General features: G+C 39.4%; 1 protein-coding gene across 1 annotated transcript; it reads left to right on the top strand.

Moving 5' to 3' along the window:
* The first annotated feature begins 415 nt into the window (after positions 1 to 415).
* Positions 416 to 19,573, top strand: Tdo2 (tryptophan 2,3-dioxygenase). The gene is made up of 12 exons (XM_055596696.1): positions 416 to 515; positions 714 to 819; positions 1,698 to 1,788; positions 3,896 to 3,966; positions 4,972 to 5,099; positions 6,150 to 6,336; positions 7,699 to 7,806; positions 10,495 to 10,606; positions 12,060 to 12,117; positions 14,824 to 14,903; positions 15,747 to 15,837; positions 18,308 to 19,573. The coding sequence occupies exons 1-12, from the start codon at positions 481 to 483 to the stop codon at positions 18,459 to 18,461; spliced, it is 1,221 nt and encodes a 406-aa protein (XP_055452671.1). The 5' UTR covers positions 416 to 480; the 3' UTR covers positions 18,462 to 19,573.
* Positions 19,574 to 20,415: the final 842 nt, after the last annotated feature.

Genomic DNA, 20,415 nt, shown 5'->3' with positions numbered 1-20,415 from the left:
TCTTAACAGCACCAGCTTGTGTTAGTACATTTCTTTCCTCAAGGACATTTCAATTCTTGTTCCTTAGATCTTGTAAGACTATCCTGTTTGTCTTTAATGTCAGTGTCTTTAGGTATCCTTTCGCTAATAGAAAAGCTTTATTGGAATTAAGTGGTTAAATGAAAATGTCTATGGACTTGGTCTCTATTGATTTATTTGGTGTCTTCTATGTTGGATATAAAGGTGCAACTTGGCAAGCCAGAGGGTTTGATTTGGCTCACTCTGCTAGCAAACAAGCTGTGCCCAACACAAATCCACCCTCAAGTTACAGAGGTTCAGCAGTGAACCAGTTCAAGTGAGTCCTGCCTAAGAGTGTAAGCTGAGTGCTGATTGGCTGAGGCTGGTGAGCAGGAGACATAAAAGGCGGCATTAAGACATCTGAGAAGCTTGATGCTGTCACTGACCTAGCAAACCTGTGTGCTCCTGAGACCTGTCAATACCATGAGTGGGTGCCCATTTTTAGGGAACAGCGTGCGGTGAGTGTTTGTCTCTGTCCCAGTGGAGGGGGTTCTCCAGCCTTAGCCTACAGACAGATTCTGGACTTCGAAGTCACCTTACTTGCTGTTATTTTCTTCACTTAGAAATAGTAACAGAATTCTAACTGTTTATATTATGGTCATTGTGGGTTTTTTTCCAAGCTCTCTTTCTGTTTTTATCATTTGATCACACTGCAGACGTACTTTGGAAAAATTGTCTCTCGAAGGCAATGAAGAAGACAAAGCTCAGACTGGAGTAAACAGAGCCAGCAAAGGAGGCCTTATCTATGGGAACTACCTTCAGGTAGGTGGCAAGTCCTCACTGGAGTTAGCTGCTGTTGTTGGCCACTATGTTTGGCTGCAAGGCCTTTCCCTCTCCTGTCCTTTCTCACTCATCAATAGTTTTCTGGACCTAGTATTCTCCTCTTTACACATATCCAAGCTTTTCAAACTTGATATCGCAAGTTAAGGGGTGAAGTGAACCTCCCGAGAAGAGGTGCGGAAAGAGCAGAAAGTTCTGTATCTGGACAGAAGATTGTGAAAGATAAACTATTGTGCAGACACCGGGCATATAAAAAGATGTGGCCAGAACCCCAGATCACCACAAGGAATCTGCAAATTCCTCATTAAAGTAGAAACGTTAAAGGTACACAGAACTTTCTCAAAATCATTAGCAAATAAAAGAGAGCTCTCCAGGATGAATTTGGAAGTTATTTTGGTTAATTTTTCACCTAAAAAAGTAAGATAGAAAATGGTTAAAATCCTCATACCCTTTCTAATAGTTTTGTAAAAACGGATTGCTAAACAATGTAAGAACCTCCAGAAGCATTTTCGGGGAGGAGAGGAAAGTATACAGACCTGCAGCTGGCTAGTCACATGGCTTTCCATCACCCGCCCTTTCGGTGGTGGCCTTGGCCAGGACAACACTGTCACACCAAATATTTCTGAGTAGAATGACAACTATAGACACTTCGTAAAATCTCAAATTTAATCTACTCGTTTTGATGAAACTTGTTTCCTGTTTTAAAAAAAGAGAGAGACAGAGACAGATTGAAGTTTGTGAGTTTGAGACTTTGGGGGACTTTTTCCAGCACTGTAGTCTGCTTTTTATTAATGTGTATTTCCACAACTCAAGATCTGAAATCTTAAAACCAATCTTCTCATTTTTTTTTTAATTTAAAGTTGGAAAAAATTCTGAATGCACAAGAACTTCAAAGTGAAATAAAAGGAAATAAAATCCACGATGAGCACCTCTTTATTATAACTCATCAAGGTAAGCTGGAAGGGTCACAAACAGCCAACTACTCTTACAAGTATTCCTTACCGACAGTGCAACAGCCTTTTCATCTGGAAGATAGTGAAAGTCTGAGGAATCCTTTGGTACTCTTGGGAATACTTCATGCCATAGACAATATCACAGGAACCTGTCTGGGCTTTTGTCAGTCATCTTTGCGTTCCTTCACTGAAAGTTAGATTGTGCTGGACTCCAGTTTTGTCTTTAATTCAAGAAAGACTTTTCAGCTTGCGAAATTTCACAAAGGCAAGCTAAGTCATTCCACTCCATCTCCTCTCATGGGGCATTGAAAAACCTACTTTCCAGAAATAAGTTTTTCTAATTTATTAAGTTCATATAATTTTATAAAAGTAGAGCATTAAGTAAAACCACATAGTGTTTATATATATATGAACACTATATATATATATATATATTTTTTTTTTTTTTAATTTTCTATTTCTGGATAGTGGTATTCAGGCTAGCACTCTCTGTCTTCAGAAAAAGGAATCCTGGCTAATCAGCATCCATGGAATTCAAAGCTAATTCTGAATCCCAACTCTACTGTGAATTCCACTGTCTTAGTTAGATTCCTTGGGTCTCCGTCACTGAATGACGGAAGAGTTATTCTGTACTTAACTTGTGCCTATGACAGTGAGATGAAGTAATGTTCAACAAGCACTGAGAGGGTACCCGGTGAGCTTGCACCAGACCGTGACCACGTGATTGGGTAATCTTGCAACCTTCAAACACAGCATGCTCGCAGTGGCTCATGGTACCGCCCACATAAGGTTAGACAGCGAGAGAGACAAGAAAAATGATCAACAAACATTTGATGTTTTCACTACCTAAATACGAAGGTCAGATCGTCCCAAATATTAAGCATAACTAAAAAATTACAGTTGAATTGTCTCCTAATTATCACAGATGCAGCCTTTATAACCACGTAGAGTACAGCAGGGACATCAGCTTGTGAGCCTTCTACACGCATCTGATCATGACACTGAAGACTTTATTCACTTACTCATTAAGCAAACAGCCAGGTCCAAGCACCGTGATGGTTACTGAAGGAAAGCATTTGTGACTACGATGAAAATCCTTATTATATGAAGGACAAGCTAATGGGAAAGAATCGTTTTGTGTGCCATGAACAGTCCAGTGATGCAATGAGTCAGACTCCCTGCCCACGTCTGTCATGTTCTTACTACGTATATATCTTAAGGTTCTGAGGCACAAGCTTCCACTGAGAGCAAGATAACTGTTTGATCACTGTACGAAGGGATTAGAGTTAAGGAAGATCCAGTTGTGCATCCTACATGGCGTTTTTAAGTAACTAGCTGTTCTGTTACTTACTATGCATTTTCTGCTTTGCTAGGCTGTAGAAAGGGTTAATATCAGCTGTGTTGTTTGGTGGCTCCCTCGGACGCAACTGCCAGGGACAAGTCCTGCTTATGTTCTTCAGCAGAAATTCTCTGACAGAGATCAGGCTCAAAGAACTGGCCCGAGCTGAAGCGGAAATTCTCAGAGGGGATGTGCAGCGTGAGGCTGACTCACTTAGAAGACAGCATGATTAGCATGAGGCCTCTCTGTTCCTATTTGATCAGTCGGCTGTCTGTTTTCCAGTCTGTTTTGAGACCGCAGGTCCCTAGAATTGCGTAAATAAAGAGCAGCCAAAGCTCAGTAACCCCCCCAAGAGGCAAACAACAACAACACACTACTTTACACATGTGAGACCTTACAGTTTTCATCTAGGTTGGCAATTGTTAATTTCCAGTGGAAAGCTAAAGCTGAGGAGCAGGCCTCCATGCCAGAAGTGAGTACGGGCTGTGAGGGCTATCCCCAAAGAACTAAACAAATATGTCTGCAAGGAGGAACCACTGCAATAATAATAAACATATAGAATAAAATAAAATGCCCAGTATATTAGAAATTCATAACTTAGAGATGATTAAAATTAAATCCTTATTTCTAGCATAAATAGGAGTTCATGCTCACATTTATTAGCTTTAAGGTTACATTTTTTTTTAATTTCTTATATGTTTCTGTTCTATAATTGCAGCCAAAGGGGTGACTGTAACTTTCTAACTGACTGTTTTAAAAATTACAGCGTATGAACTTTGGTTTAAACAAATCCTCTGGGAACTAGATTCTGTTCGCGAGATTTTCCAAAATGGCCATGTAAGTTTCCAATATCGTTAAACTGATTGATTTGTATACCTTTTAAAAACATGTAGAAAGTATAAAGTGCTCATTTTAACTAATATTTAACTGAATGCTGAAACGACTAAAGAGTTTCAGGGATTCTTTCTGAGAAGTCTCAACATTTCTCAATTCTTCAAATCCTTTTAAAAGACTCACTGTTCTCTTTAAGACGTTGTTATAAATGGAGTAGATTATAGGGCTAGCTAGTAATGATCTATAACAGATACAGAACTCTAATCTACTTAGTATCACCTATAGCAAGATAGGTGGAGGGAGGGCAGGATAGGTTAGATGAGGGAAATGGAAAAGGAAGAGTTGGGGGAGGCAGGGAAGAGGGAAAGGGCAGGAAGACGAAAGATGAGAGAAGACAGAACAGCACCCGGGCAGAAGTGCAACTTTAATGAATCCACCCGTCTCCCTCTTCTTCCTGCCGGAGGTTCAAGAAGCAACCACCCCACCATAGGTTCCACCAGTGAGCATCTGCTCCATTAACTATGCTTCATAGTCTCTCCGTGCCTCCTCCCTCTCTTCCTCCCTCCTTCCCAACCCTCCTCTCTCTCCTCTGTCTCTCTCTGTCCCTCTCTTTCCTCTGTCTCTTTCCCCCCCTGGTGAATACAACACCATGGCTGGTCAGTGGCAACGAGGGCTTTAAGTGAAGAACAGGTTTATCCATGTAATTAATCCTTCCCTAGGCGTCTCTCTGGTACCTTAAACTTTCTTCACTGAAGCAAAACTAGAGCAGAAACATGCTTTGAAACCAGAGAGAGTTGTTCCACTGGATGGATAGCTTTTAACTTACATCTATGTAATTTTCTACTTTTAAGAGTAGAAATTCAGTTTTGTAGAAATCTCTTCCATGCAATTTAGAATTGTTATTATCTTAAAACATTTGTGGAAAACTTTAGTTCCAAAATGTCTCTGTTAATATTTACACAAAACTGATAGCAATCCGCTACTCCGGGTTTCTTCCCGTCGCACCAGGTCCGGGACGAGAGGAACATGCTCAAGGTGATGACCCGGATGCACCGCGTGGTGGTCATCCTCAAGCTCCTGGAGCAGCAGTTCTCCGTGCTGGAAACCATGACCGCCCTGGATTTCAATGACTTCAGGTGTGCGCATCCTAGCGTAGAAAGCAGCGGTGCTCCCTATCTCATCCCAGTTCTGTAAATGTGTGTGAGAGAAGCCTGCCCCATGAACACTTGAGAGACCCCGAGGGCCTTGATCACAAACGTCTTTGAGAAGTGTTGAAAACACTCCAGGACCCGTTTTTAGATATAAATACTAGATGATCCACTAATGTCAGTTTATCGTTGTGTGTCCTGACTCTCAAAACAAAAGGATATTAGATGTGAAATGGCTTAAATAGCTTACAATGTGAAAATATAAGAAATAATTAAGTAGTGTAAAATAAATGTGTCAAAATGTCAGCTTTCATTATTTATTCTCAGTTTTAACTGTAACCTTATAAACACACAGTCATCTGTGCATGTCTGTGCCTTCATATCTGCATCTGAATACGGACTCACATCTTTGAAAAGTGCACTTGTAAGCTTTTATTCCCCCCTAAAATTAAGGAAGAAAATTTCCCAAGAAATTCAAACTGAGCCCATCATAGAGTGTAGTAGGCAAAATTCTAAAAAAGTTCAGTAAAAAAAATAAAAAAAGGAATGAAATTATTTGTGGTAGCGGTTAAAAAATTAAAGTCCCGGGATCGCTTGGATTTAGAAGATGTGAGAGTTTTGACGGTTCACTAACGCGTCTAGCCGGTCATGTCTTGGACAGTCAGCATCCCATTGTAGTTACTTTACCTCTCTGACACCCATCTAGGTAGGCAGACGACAATATCCATGATTAGCTCTAGTAGAAGGGATTAAATAATATTTGTTTATGATCTTTTGCCCTGTGGAAAAAGTTTCCTAATGTCTACCTGTCGTTTTCTTAGGAAGAAAAAGTGTCACACACACTATTATTTAGGCATACATTTACCCAATATATTCTTGTGTAAAATGTATATAATGTATTACGTCTATAAAATAAAATATGTAATACAGATATTAATTTACAACAGCGTGGCAAGCCCTCTTTGGAAGGAACCGTTACGGGGATGCTCAGTCTCATCTTTTCCTTGCTCTTTTCTTTCCTTCTCACGTCTTTCTCAGAGAGTACCTGTCTCCAGCATCGGGCTTCCAGAGTCTACAGTTCCGGCTGCTGGAAAATAAGATAGGTGTCCTTCAGAGCCTGAGAGTCCCTTACAACAGGAGACACTATCGCGAGAACTTCAGGGGCGAGTACAATGAGCTGCTGCTGAAATCCGAGCAGGAGCAGACCCTGCTGCAGCTCGTGGAGGTAGGAGCGCTGACAGCGCCCCGACCTCACACTCTCACCAAAATGCTGTCACTTTCATGATAAGCAAAGACAGAAAAAAAAAAAAAAAAAAAAAACCTCCACTAAACTTGTAATTACTAAAACATTTAAATTATTAAGAACCTTACTGAGAAATTCAAGATTTATATAATCGCATGCATGTCAGTATCTAACAACCTCATCATCTCATTAAATCATCCTATCAAAAATTCCTACTGAGAATATGGAATTAGCTGATGTCTTGCCTTGATTGTGCTTGATTATTTAATCAACTTTGTTTCTTTGAAATACAGCATAATTTAAAAATTATACTGAGAATGTTTACCAATTAAATTACTAAGAATGCTCTCTTCATGAAAATTCCTTCTTATTAACATTTTCTGGGAATTTATAAGTAGTGTTTAAGCTTTGTCTTGATTTTTGTCACTGAGCTTTGATCTTAGCCATTTTTTTTTTTTTTTTTTATTCCTGTAGGGAACTGCTTCCTATTCTTTAATCTCCTGGGTGTTGTAAGTGTGAATTTAGGTTACTATCGCCTACATACGATTGAAAACCTTATTAAAAGATAGAGTAAAACCAATACAAAGTTAATTTAAGAACTAAACAGAGGCTAAGTAAGAAATGGTATGTGTGTATAAAGTCAGTTTGATTTCTAGGCTACAAGGTGATTGCAGGAGGGGCTGGAGAGATGGCTCAGTGGTTAAAAGCACTGGCTGGTCATCCAAGCCATAGCAGTTTGATTCCAGGCACCTACACGGGGCAGCTTACTATCTTGTGGACAGCTACAGGGGTTTAATGCGGTCTCCCAGCCTTCGTGGCCACCGAACACAGATGTTCAAACTCACCTGGAGATATATACACCACTCAAAACAGAAATAAAACATTTCTTTTTTTGAGAAAGGGTTTTATTGTGTAGCCTTGGCAGTCCAGGACTAGCGCTGTAGACCAGGCTGGCCTCAAACTCATAGAGATCTGCCTGACTCTGCCTCCCATGTACTGGGATTAAAGGCATGCGCTGAAATAAAGTATTAGTTTATAAATAAACTATTAGTATTAGTTTATAAATAAAGTATTAGTAAAGTTTAGTTAGTTGATTTTAAAACCACTGATTCATTTTTTCAGTGCTCCTGATATTAATAAAAAGTATCTTATAAAAATCACACTTTCTGTTGCTCTAAAAATGCATGAAGGCTCAGTAGACAAAACATATTGGTGTTATTAATAAATTAACAGAATGAAGGAAAAGACAGTTTTGCAAGGGAAATCACCTGTTCCTCAGAATTGTGAAGAGCTGTTAGAAGTTTATATTTGCTAGGTACTCACCTAAACCATTATTTACCTAAGGCTTGGCTGGAAAGAACACCTGGCTTAGAGACACATGGCTTTAATTTCTGGGGAAAGTTTGAGAAGAATGTCTTGAAAGGCTTGGAAGAAGAATTCCTAAGGATTCAGGTCAGTATGAACTCATGCCATAAACTTACTGTGAAAAGAATTAGAAATTTAACCCATAAATTGTCTGCTACTTTTATAATTTTCTTTATAAGCCACCTTTTATGAATGTATGTTCTTGGACTATATACAGTTCGTGAATGACTTAACTTTCTCCATAAGTAGATAAATGGTTCCAAATTAAGACCTGAATATAAAAAACATTTCCTGTAGTATTTATATAATTTATCCTTATGGAAAATTGTATATTTTGATCAATTCAAGACACAGCTAGGAGATCAATTAGGCAAATATATTTAATTATGAAAGTTTCCTTTTGATATTATTTTTGCTAGGTCCATTAGCTACAATAACAATTTGCCTTTTTTTTTTTTTTTTTATGAGGCTGTTTTCAAAATTTCTTCCTGAGTCTCTCACCCTGTCTCCATGATTCGACTCTTCCAGTCATTCAGCTTTATTGTCTTGAGAAAGTATGTTTTGTTTTGTTTTTTTCCAAAGCAGAGTTTCTCTCCATAGCCCTGGCTGCCCTGGATTCACTTTGTAGATCGGTTTGGCCTTGAACTCACAGAGATCTGCCTGTCTCTGCCTCTGCCTGTCTCTGCCTCTGCCTGTCTCTGTTGGGACTACATGCATGCCCCACCATGCCCAGCTGAGAAGGGGTTCTTAAAGCAAGTTCTTTAAAGTCATGTAATATGGGCTCAGCCTTCATCTTCTTGGTAGACCTCTGTGACAATAAATGTTACTTAACTTCCTGCATAATTTTTTTTTGTAGACAAAGTAGAAATGAAGGCATCTGCCCCAAAGGACTCTGATGAAATATTCATATTTAAAAGCATCTCAGTGACAGCTGGGCTCTTTATGTCTTTGTCTCCCATCTACCTCTCATCCCACCGTCTTCATCCTCCTCATTCACAAGGGATGTTCATGTACATAAATCCAGTGATCACTCTCAGTCTTTTGTGACCTCTCAGGGACACAGGTCATGCCCACAGCTAATTCTCTTTCCATCTCTTTGCTTGCTCATGTCACCTTCTGCCTCAGCTCTAGGCATTCACCAGTGAGTCTCAAACATTTCTCTTTAGCTCCGCTGTCTCTTTAGATTTCAGATCATGTATTTAATGTTCTACTTGGTATGTTCTCCTGGTCCTTTTTAAATAAGCAAAACAAACAAAATAAAACCAGAAAAGTTCCATCCCTGAGTCCTCGTCTTGACCCAGTCTTCTCAGAGTTAAGAACTTATTCCTCCGAAGAGCCTTCACCTGTCAAATAAGTCACATAGGAGCGGTCCTTATCCCTACTCTTCTTCAATGATTTTTTTAAATTTTGTAATCTTATTTATATTTATACGGGTATTTTGTCTGCATATATGTATGCAAAGTGTGTATGTGCTCCAGCTGATGCCCACAGAGGTCTGAAGAGAGTGTTGGATCCCTAGTACTCCAGTTATAGACACGTGCATGGACACGTGGGTGTTGGGAACTGAGCCATGGGCAGCCGCATGCTCTCAGCCACTGAGCCATCTTTCCGGCGTCTGCAGCAATATTTTTGAGGGTCACTGAACACTGTTGGCTTTCTATCTTCTGATGGTTCTCACATGTTTGTTTGTCTGTTTTCACACCTACCACCATGACTTAAGTGCAGATTTCCACTAAAACAAGAATCTCTTGTCTGTCCCATCCTTCCCCTGTTGTGGGCCTTCCAGTTCATTCTCTGTACCACGGTCCTAGTTGTCCTTCCAAAATGCAAGCCTGATGACCTCTCTCCCTTACCTAAAGCCTCTTGTGTTCTCTTGCTGCTTTGAAGAAAAAGGTAGATGTCCATAACTCGGACCCTAAGGCATCTCACATTACACGGTCTAAGGGCGCTGGGCTCCTCGCACCAGCTGAGCTCGGGGTTCTGAATCCTCTCAGTTTGCAATTTGTCACCATGCCGAGCTTTCCATCTTTGTCAGCCTTCTTACTGCTGCCACTCCCTATGGTGATGCTCCTCTTCCTGTATAGTGCTGTCTATGTTCTTCAACGCTGCACTTGGGTGACTAATTGTGTCACATCTTAGTCAAGTGAGACAATGTGTTTGAGGTGAGGTGATTTGATTTTTGCTCACAATTTTATGTCTGTCACTTTCCTGTGAACATTCACTTAATAAATGAATGATCATTGGCAGTGGTTATTACAAGCAGATTTTCACCACTGTGTGTCTGCTCTGATGAACTGAAGATAATTGGGCTGGCTGATCTGCCACTGTCCAGTTAACCAAGTGGAGCTGTGGGGTAGGCAGCGAAAGCAGACTTTCTTTAACCAATCAAAGGATAGCAACTATAGAATTTAAATAGAATTCATAGTCGTTCTGGCTAAGAAGTAACATTTTCTAAGACTCACCTTTTCTCTCTGTTAAATGATTGCTTAAAACAACATCAGTGCAGATCACTTGTTATTCATCTAATCCATCTTTAATGAATCTACTGAAAAGTAGTTAATATTATTGAATTATTTAAACATAAGTAAAAAAGAAAGAACAGTGAGTGTATGGGAGACTGCTACCCGCAAGACGTATCTTCCATCATCCGTGTTCAGATGAACACTCCAGGCACCCCCTAGCTACAAGCTGAGAATCTATTTCTCCCAAGGGACCCATTCTAAAACAGCAATCTGCTCCCTGCTTGGGGAGATTAAAGCAATATTTTCCCTTAAGGCTAAAGAAGAGTGTGAGGAAAAGGAGGAAGAGATGGCTGAGTTCCGGAAGCAGAAGGAGGTGCTGCTGTGCCTCTTTGATGAGAAGCGCCATGAGCATCTCCTGAATAAAGGTAGGTGTGCTGTTGGAAGGGTCTCATGCCATGGGGAATGGGCACCACGATGAGACACACATCATAAGCCTGTCTATCAAGCCTAACTTGGCGGTCAGGTGAAGATTGTTTACCTGCTTAGAGAAGGGAGAAGTGGTGCTTTGCCCGACAGGCTTGCCTTAACCAGCTTGCTGGTTCACTGTGGTGACAAGACACTAGTGAACATTTCCATACTTTCAGAATTTTAAGTTCTAAAATCTTAAATACTAAATCAAATAGTTAAACATTCTCTGTGTTTTTAGAGAGAAAAAAAGCCATCATTTAAAGTTTTGTTCCTAGCTTGAACCTAATGCTCTATAGTTCTAGAAGGCAAATTAATATATATGTATAATATTAAATATATAGCAATTAATATAATAAATAATTTAAATACTATGTTTATATCATTATAATATAAATATTTTATTTTATAATATGAACTGAATAACATATTTATATAATTATAATATTAATACTAAATTATAATAATTCCATGATATAATATTAAGTAAATATAAATAAAATATGTATAATATTTAACATATACTAATTTGCCTTTTAGAGCTATAGATCATTAAGTTAAAGCTAAGGAACAAAAATTTAAATTAAATGTTGGCTTTTGTCTCTGAAAACATAGAACAGTTAACCATTGAAGGTGATGATTCAAAATAACCTCACTGTCTTACATTACCTATCATGTTGAGAGCTCTAGCCCAGGGGTAAAAGTCCTTGCCCAAGGCACGATACGGCCTCAGGCTCCATCATTAGCACCAAAAAGACATTTTTTTTCTTTTTTTTCTCTTTTTTAAATTTTTTTTTATCTTTCTTTATTAATTACACTTTACTCACTTTGTATCCCTCCCCCCCTCCCGTGGTTCCCTCCCTCCTCCCATCCCAATCCCTCCCTTCCTCCACCCTCTGCCTGCATGCCCCTCCCCAAGTCCAGTGATAGGAGAGGACTTCTTTTTCTTCCTTCTGATCCTAGTCAATTAGGTCTCATCAGGAGTGGCTGCATTGTCTTCTTCTGCGGCCTGGTAATGCTGCTTCCCCCTCAGGGAGAGGTAATTAAAGAGCAGGCCAATCAGTTCATGTCAGAGACAGTCCCTGTTCCTATTACAATGGAACCCACTTTGGATACTGAACTGCCATGGGCTACATCTGTGCAGGGGTCTTAGGTTATCTCCATGCATAGTCCTTGGTTGGAATAGCAATCTCAGGAAAGACCCCTGTGCTCAGATTTTTTTGGTTCTGTTGCTCTCCTTGTGGAGTTCCTGTCCTCTCCAGCTCTTACTGTTTCCCACTTCTTTCCTAAGATTCTCTGCACTCTGCCCAAAGGTTGCCCATAAGTCTCAGCATCTGCATTGATAGTCTGCAGGGCAGAGCCTTTCAGTCCAAAAAGACATTTTAATGCTGAAACTTGCTGCACGTCCCACAGGTGAACGGCGACTGTCATACCGCGCACTCCAGGGAGCCCTGATGATCTACTTTTACAGGTAAATAGGAAACTAAAACACCGAAAGGCAGTAGAAGAGGAGCTAAAGAGCGGTTATGTCAGGGAGGCGGTTTATCAGTTGCAATCAAAGTGTAATACAGTAATTTAGTTTTGGGGAAAACCAGAAAATACTTTTAAGTGACAAGTCTGACTTTAGTCATGCAAATGTGCAAACACACATTGTCTGTTAATTATAGAAAGCACTGTGCGTCAGTCACTAAGGCTCCCAAAGACCAAAGCTAATCTTTCCTTGGAAGTCCAATTGTGAAATTATTATTTCATTAGAGGGTAGTTTCAGAGACTTCTGTTTTGTAAAAGGAAAATCTGAAAGCAGTGAGCTTGGTGAGTGGGTAAGGCACTTTCTGTCACGATGGGCAACCTGAGTGTGAATCCTAGAGTCTACAGGGTAGAAGGAGAGAACTGACTCCCTGCAGTTGTCTCCTGTCCAGAGGAACTCCAGCCACTGCATGCACATGCCTGCATAAAGAAAATGTAATACGAATTAAATGCAAAGTGACTGAGTGAAAATGTCTCATAAGCAAGCTTTCTGTCTACTTGGTCAGTGGCTTCTTATAAAATCACCTTTACTGTCAGTACTGTTCTCAGAGTCTGCTGAATGTTCACCTTCTCCTTGAGGTCCAGAAATGTGTGTTCAGACAGTGAGGATTATGTGGACAAACAAGTGTCAAGAGGCTCTTTATAGAATGCTTTAGTTGTATGTTTTTCCCCCCAGCATTACATTTTTTTTATTTATTACAATTTATTCACTTTGTATCTCAGCTGTGGCCCCCTCCCTTATCCCCACCCAATCCTGCCCTCCCTCCCTCTTCTCCTCCCATGCCCCTCCCCCAGTCCACTGATAGGGGAGAACCTTATCCCCTTTCATCTGACCCTAGCCTAGCAGGTCTCATCAGGACTGGCTGCATTGTCTTCCTCTGTGGCCTGGTAAGGCTGCTCCCCACTCAGGGGAAGGTGATCAAAGAGCCAGCCACTGAGTTCATATCAGAAACAGTCCCTGTTCCCCTTACTAGGATACCCACTTGGACACTGAGCTGTTATGGGCTACATCTGTGCAGGGGTTCTAGGTTATATCCATGTAAGGTCCTTGGTTGGAGTATCAATCTCAGAAAAGACCCCTATGCCCAGATTTCTTGGCTCTGTTGCTCTCCTTGTGGAGCTCCTGTCCCATCCAGGTCTTTCTATCTCCCCCCTCTTTCATAAGATTCCCTGCACTCTGCCCAAAGTTTGGCTATGAGTTTCAGTGTCTGCTTTAATACTCTGCTAGGTAGAATCTAGCAGAGGCTCTCTGTGGTAGCCTCCTGTCTTGTTTCCTGTTTTCTCCCTCTTCTGATGTCTATCCCTTTGTCCTTTCTGAGGGAGGATTGTTCATCTTACCCAGGATCCTCCTTCTTGCTCAGCTTCTTTAGGTGAATAGATTTTAGTATGTTTATCCTATCTTTCCTATCTTATAGGTCCAGTACCTACTTATAAGTGAGTATATACCATGTGTATCTTTCTGCTTCTGGGATACCTCACTCAGAATGATCTTTTCTAGTTCCTACCATTTGATTGCAAATTTCATGATTTCCTTTTTAATTGCTGAGTAGTATTCCATTGTGTAAATGTAACACAATTTCTGTATCCATTCCTCAGTTGAGGGACATCTAGGTTGTTTCCAGATTCTGGATATTATGAATAAAACTGCAACAAACATATTTGAGCAAATGTCCTTGTGTACTTGAGCATATTTTGGAATTTTGGACATATGCCTAGGGGTGGTATAGCTGTATCTTGATGTAGCACTGTTCCTAATTTTCTGAGAAAGCACCAAATTGATTTCCAAAATCAATTGTACACGATTGCATTCCCACCAGCAGTGGAGGAGGGTTCCCTTTTCTCCACATTCTTTCCAGCATGTGTTGTCACTTGAGTTTTTGATCTTAGCCATTCTGATAGGTGTAAGATGGAATCTCAGAGTCGTTTTGATTTGCATTTCCCTGATGACTAAGGATGTTCAGCATTTCTTTAAGTGTTTCTCTGCCATTCCATATTCCTCTATTGAGAATTCTCTGTTTAGTTCTGTCCCCCAATTTTTAATTTGATTACTTGATTTGTTGCTGTTTAATCCCTTGAATTCTTTAGATATTCTGGATATTAGCTCTCTGTCAGATATAGGGTTGGTGAACATTCTTTCCCACTCTGTAGGCTGTCGTTTAATTTTGCAAATTCTCTCTGATCTGTTTCTTTAGAATCAGGAGAAACAAAATCTTCTAGTGTTTTTATTTTTCTCATGAAATAAATGGATGTTCTAAGTACAATATGTTTTAAGAATGTTGATGTCTTAGGTGGAAAAAGAAATCCAATCACACTAGGGGACTGATAGAAATCATCTCTGCATGGTTTAGCATCTGCTTAGAAGCATTTATTTGATTGTTGTTAGTATTCTATTTAGGATACTCTACATATCTCCCTTTCAATAAGGCAGCATTAGGCAGGACTCTCTGGCCACTTGTCTCATACATATTATATGGAACTTTCAAGACTTCAACACACACTGGCCATCAAACAGTGTTATTCTGAAAGACTAGAATAACCCCGTGAAGGTAGTATAGCTCCTATGACCAAGGTGCCTAGGGCCAACACATACTAGCCTGGCTTGATGCTAGATTTCCTTAATCAGAGGACTTCCCACTGTGGTTTCCTGTAGGGAGGAGCCTCGGTTCCAGGTCCCATTCCAGGTGCTGACCTCACTTATGGACATGGACACGCTTATGACCAAATGGAGATGTAAGTCCTCCTCCAGCCTGTCCCATCCAGCCCCTATGCCTAATCACAAGACAGATCAGGGATCGAAAGAAATGTTTTAATTTACTCTAGAGTGAAAAGGAAAAGTGAATGTTGTATCAGTTTTAATATATAGTATCTTCATCCTCATTCTAATGCCTTATAAAATACAATTATTTGCTTTATTTTGTTTTATTACATTAGCTTTTAATTTTTGGTTGGTCTTTGAAATATTGGGTTTCCTTGTTATATTCACACACTCACACATCACTGTACTTTATATTCACCCTGCCACTAACTCTTTCTCCTTCCTATCTGGTGTCTTCTTCCTGGCATAGGGACTTCTTTGCATGTTCATGTTTGTGTTATTAAAAGTAGGCCCACCTGAGAGAAAGGATGTAGCATTTTCTTTCTCACCCCTCAGGAATCCCTCATTTCCTGTTTCTCCATCCTTCCTGGGTCTTGGATTCTGTAGCTTAACACGATGACCTTCCAGTGAATAGTTTCTAGTCTTTTCATTTTTATTTTTCCTGGAGGAAAGATCCCACAGAGAAACAAACAGGTGGAGCGCTTGAAAGCCACTGTGTGGCCCAGCCTCGCATTTCCTGAGCTCACAGGCTACATGCAATGAAGAATGAATTAAGATGCATGTAGCCTATGCCACCGGGGTGCCAGGCAACCTGATGTGGCCTCTCCTGGTGCTAATATTTGACCTTCCCATCTGGCTAAGTGATAAGCTGTCAGCTTTTGCTGAAGCAATAATCATTACCAACCCGTTGGCTTTAGGACACAGTGGAGCTAATGGCAGAAAAAATATTCACACAGTAAATTTGTATGTTTGCCTAGATAACCATGTGTGCATGGTACACAGGATGCTGGGCACCAAGGCTGGTACTGGGGGATCGTCAGGCTACCATTACCTGCGCTCAACTGTGAGGTAAGTTGGAGCTCCTCATCACGGAGAAGTCTGAAAGTCTTGGCGTCTACAGGTCTAGGCATATCATTTGGGAAAAGTTACTCTTGCTTCTGTCTGAACTGTTAAGAGCACTCTAGTTAGATGCCAATATTCCTGTGGAAACTAAAGGTGACTATATACAGTTCTCAGTTAAAGAGCTTCATCATTTTCATCCTGTGATGAAAGGTGGTCTGGTATCAATGGCTGCCAAGTCAGCAATGGTACAAAGCAGGGATTCTCAGACTGTGATGCCAATGACCCTTTCACAGGGGTCACCTAAGACCATTGAGGAACATAGATGGTTACACTGCAATTCAAAACAGTGGCAAACTTACAGATGTGAAATAGCAACAACACTAACTTTATGGTTGAGGGTCGCTACAGCATGAAGAACTGCATTAAGGGGTCAGAGCATTAGGAAGGTTGAGAACCACTAGTATAGAAGAATTAACAGTCTTTACATCCATGGGGGGAAAGTGTTCAATTCATTCTGGCTCAAGTTTTTGTTTGCTTGCTTATTTGTTTGTTTGTTTTTTTTAACCAACTTTATTCTATTCATTTTGATACATATACACTGATTAATCTCTTACCCTCCCTGTGTCTCTCCCACTCATATCAACCTACTCTCTTCCCTACATGTACCTTTCCCTTATTCGTGTGTTGTTGCTTGTTTTGAGATTCTGTCCATTTACCCACGGCCACCTGTATGACCCTGGGTTTGGAACTTATTCTTGGAGCCTGATGGGCCAAAAGTAGTTACTCAACTGGTGTTAATGGTTCTCCAGCTCCCATAATGTAACAGCAGCCACTAGATCAGTGGGGTAGATGGTGACAGACCTCTAGAACCCTTCTTCCATCAATGGCTGTCAGTTGACAGAGCAATTCTCACGCAGACAAGCATGGTTGCATTGAATTCGTGAACTGAATGCCTGAATCATGCTCAGAAAATACTATTCCATAGCCTTTTTTCCTTATCTCCTACCTTTACATTCTTTCTGTCCCTTCTTCTGAAATGTTCTCTGAAGCTCAGAAGGGGAGACAGAAGTGTCTATGATTATAGTTCAAGTTTTGATCAGACTAAAAGTTTCATCATTAATTCACTCAATGCTCTTGCCAGAGGAGTCACACAAATGAAACAATTTGTTTCTTCATGTACCTGTTTTATATTAAACTAATTTTGACTTTTCAAAAGTCATCCCAGAGAATGACTTTTTCAAATGTCTATAAGGAAAAGGACAATGTATATTGAGGACTTAAAATATAGCAGCACAGTCTCTGGGAAATTTATGTGTTGTTTTTATGGAGTATTAATATTCACAATACTCTACAATGATAAAGGCTAATGAATAAAATACGCAAGTTGGAATTTTTATCATTGTATGCATGTACACTTTCCCTTGGAAATGCAAAAAAAATAGCCAATGGTTTCTGTACAAAATGGGCACAGAGTCCAACATGGACAGAATGAACCTGGACAATGTTTCTAGCATATCATCTCATTTAATCTTCACACAGTATTGGCCAGAGGACATACTGTAGGTTTTACTTTAGAGAGTTCAACTTTTCAGCTTCGTATCAATGGCCCCGTATGTTACAACTGACTGAAGCAGCATTCCAAACCAGATTTCGCTGACTTCAAAGGCTAGTGTTCTTCCTCTATAAAACTTTACCAGCTTTTGCTATTTTAAAACTATCATTTAAAATATCTGGCTAACAAATGATTTTCATATGAAAGCCAGCATGTAAGTATTTGCAATGAAGCCATGTTGATAGTTAACTTTATTAACCTTCATAGAAGTCACATGACAGCTACTTTGTTGTTAGGAAATATTTTCCAATAAGCAACTAAAAACTTCATATTTTGAATGTATATCTTTACACACCACGCTTTTAAAATGAAAAGAAAAAGACAAGAGTTCTAGACCCATGTCTTAGCAATTAAAAATATTTACTGTTCCTCTAGAGTTGATTCTTAACGTCCATATAAGTCAGCTCACAATTACCTGTAACCTCAGGTCCAGGGTACCTGAAACCTTTCGTCTCACCAGTATCTGCACTCACATGCATGTACCTAGAGGCATACACATAAATATTATTTAAAAACTAATGAAAAAATCTTTAAACAAACATAAAATAAGGGCACAGCCTTGTCTCCATGAAAACAATATCACAATGATGACTCTAGACTTAATCTAGACCACTCTGGTCTGAACCCAACACATTACTGTTTATAAACATTAATCTCCAGTGTGATTAACAGTTACCTTTTAGTACCAATACTACCTATAAATCAACCTACAAATGAAATATGTAAGATATAATGTTGAATATTAACTTTATGTGAAATATTTTAGAAAAAATATGAAGTAGAACATTTGTCATATCATCAATATTACATGTCTGCATGTATGTTTCCAATGATACATTCTAACATGTCTGCATGTGTTTCCAGTGACAGGTACAAAGTGTTTGTGGATTTATTTAATCTCTCAACATACCTGGTTCCCCGACACTGGATACCAAAGATGAATCCAATCATTCACAAGTTTGTTTACACAGCTGAATACAATGACAGCTCTTACTTCAGCAGCGAGGAATCGGATTAAATTCCTCTGAACATCTGTGAAAACTACAGGATTCTCAGTCTGCCTTTCACTCTATAACTTTTTATTACTGCATGACTGGTGTGATATATTTATCTATGTATTTGGTGTTTTGGTCCAATCCTGGAAACAGTTTTATAATCTTGTATATTGTGATGATGTAAGATTAGGCAGATTAAGCACTGTGGTGGGAAATAATTCAGTAGCAATGTGAGCATCGTCACACATGTGATGTATTCCTGTTAAAATTCAATTTACCCTGAAACATCAATAGAATCACTTTACATAGTTTTTACCTCATTGTTTCTTGCTTTATAAAGATTGTTGAGCAGTTGCTTTATATTATAGATGCAATAAATACTGTCATTCTGCACAAAATTTATTCAAATACATCTTTAAGTAATACTTTTAGTTTTTGGCTGTGCATTGACTATAAAATCTTGAGCAGTAGCAGAAGCTTGGCCTGAGGGGTATTATAAGATTGATATTTCACCAGCTCCAAGAACTCAAAGGCACTTAAAAAATATACCTCAGGAACCCAGTTCTGCTTCCAGAATGTTACTCGTGAAACATTTTGAAGATGCTCTTCTGTATTCTGTGTCAATGTCAGCTGTCATAGACCCTGAGATTAACAAAGATGATCTTGCTCCAGTACCGAAACTGGGTCATGGTCAGTGCTAACACATGGAACTACTGTGGAAATAAGAAGCAGTTCCATAGAGAGAAAAGCTCTTTCCAACCCACTAAATAGGTCAGCTGACTAAACAGCAATCATCTCCATTCCTAATAAAAATATGATGCTTAGAGTTTATATCAGATTGAATTTTAGTCTTCATTTTTGAGCATGGTTTGGCTCTTGACAGCATTTAGTTAATGAGAGACTAGAAAATAATGTACAAATTTTCTAAAAATTCAATTTTAGAATTAACAAGCTATTTCCAAAAAGCAGGAAGTTCTTAAAAGAAAGAGATGATAAATTTGTCTCAATTAAACACCATAAGGGTCATTCTTAGCTGCTCTGTAATGTGTATATAAAATAGGACCATCTGTGCCCTAGCTTCTGCATTATGGATTTGTCTACTTTACAATTTTTGTAAGTAAAAGAAGAAATACAATGCTTTTGCAGACTTTTCGTCAGTATTATCTACATAATAATAGCAAGCACTTTGTTCTTTGTATTACAGTTAACCTAGAAATGACTTAAGAGTATAGAAGAAGGTATGCCTAGATCATATTAAAATAATGACATTTCACATCTAAGAATGGAGTAGTCATGGATTTTGGTACCTGTGGGGTTCCAGGAATGGGTCTTCCAAGGCTGTAGAAGGAAGATGACCATGCTTTCAGCCACACCGTTGTGCGTGTGTGGCGAGACATGTGCACACTCACACATGTAACTACATAATTCAGAACGACAGTTAAACAGACAAAAACACAGAGGCAACTATCATGGGCACTAAAGGCAAAGTCTAGTAAGCTATTAAGCTAAAGAGCAAATTCTGAATTTGTCCTTTATCTATAGTGTGGCGCCGTCCTGATGAAACACCAGCTTCTGTCAAAATGGAGAATTCGTATTTTGCAAGCCCCATTTTCTCTCATCAAACAATGAAAGGCTTGTACATAGATGTTTAAGGACTCAAATGCCTTAGAATCCTAGAGTAAGCTACCTGTCACAGTGTAACTTTCTCTAATAGACTCAAAGAGTGGATTCTTTATATCTATACTTAGATATAAATGTCTAAATATCTAAGCTATAAACCATTGCAAGAGGTCCCTCCCCCATAGAGTCAATAATTCTTAACGTAAGTATCACAGTAATTTGTACTAATAACTCCTCCACTGGATCCCATTCCCCTTTGCTCTGTGTGCTGGAGATTCACTTTAATGATCTACTTCTACTGTAGTAGAAGTTTTGGAATGAGTTTTTGTTTTGGCCCCAAGTGTGGGATGTGGAAAT

Source organism: Psammomys obesus, unplaced genomic scaffold (genome assembly GCF_907164565.1).
Source record: "Psammomys obesus unplaced genomic scaffold, mPsaObe1.curated_primary_1811, whole genome shotgun sequence".
NCBI lineage: Eukaryota > Metazoa > Chordata > Mammalia > Rodentia > Muridae > Psammomys > Psammomys obesus.
This window is presented reverse-complemented; position numbering and strand designations above follow the sequence as displayed.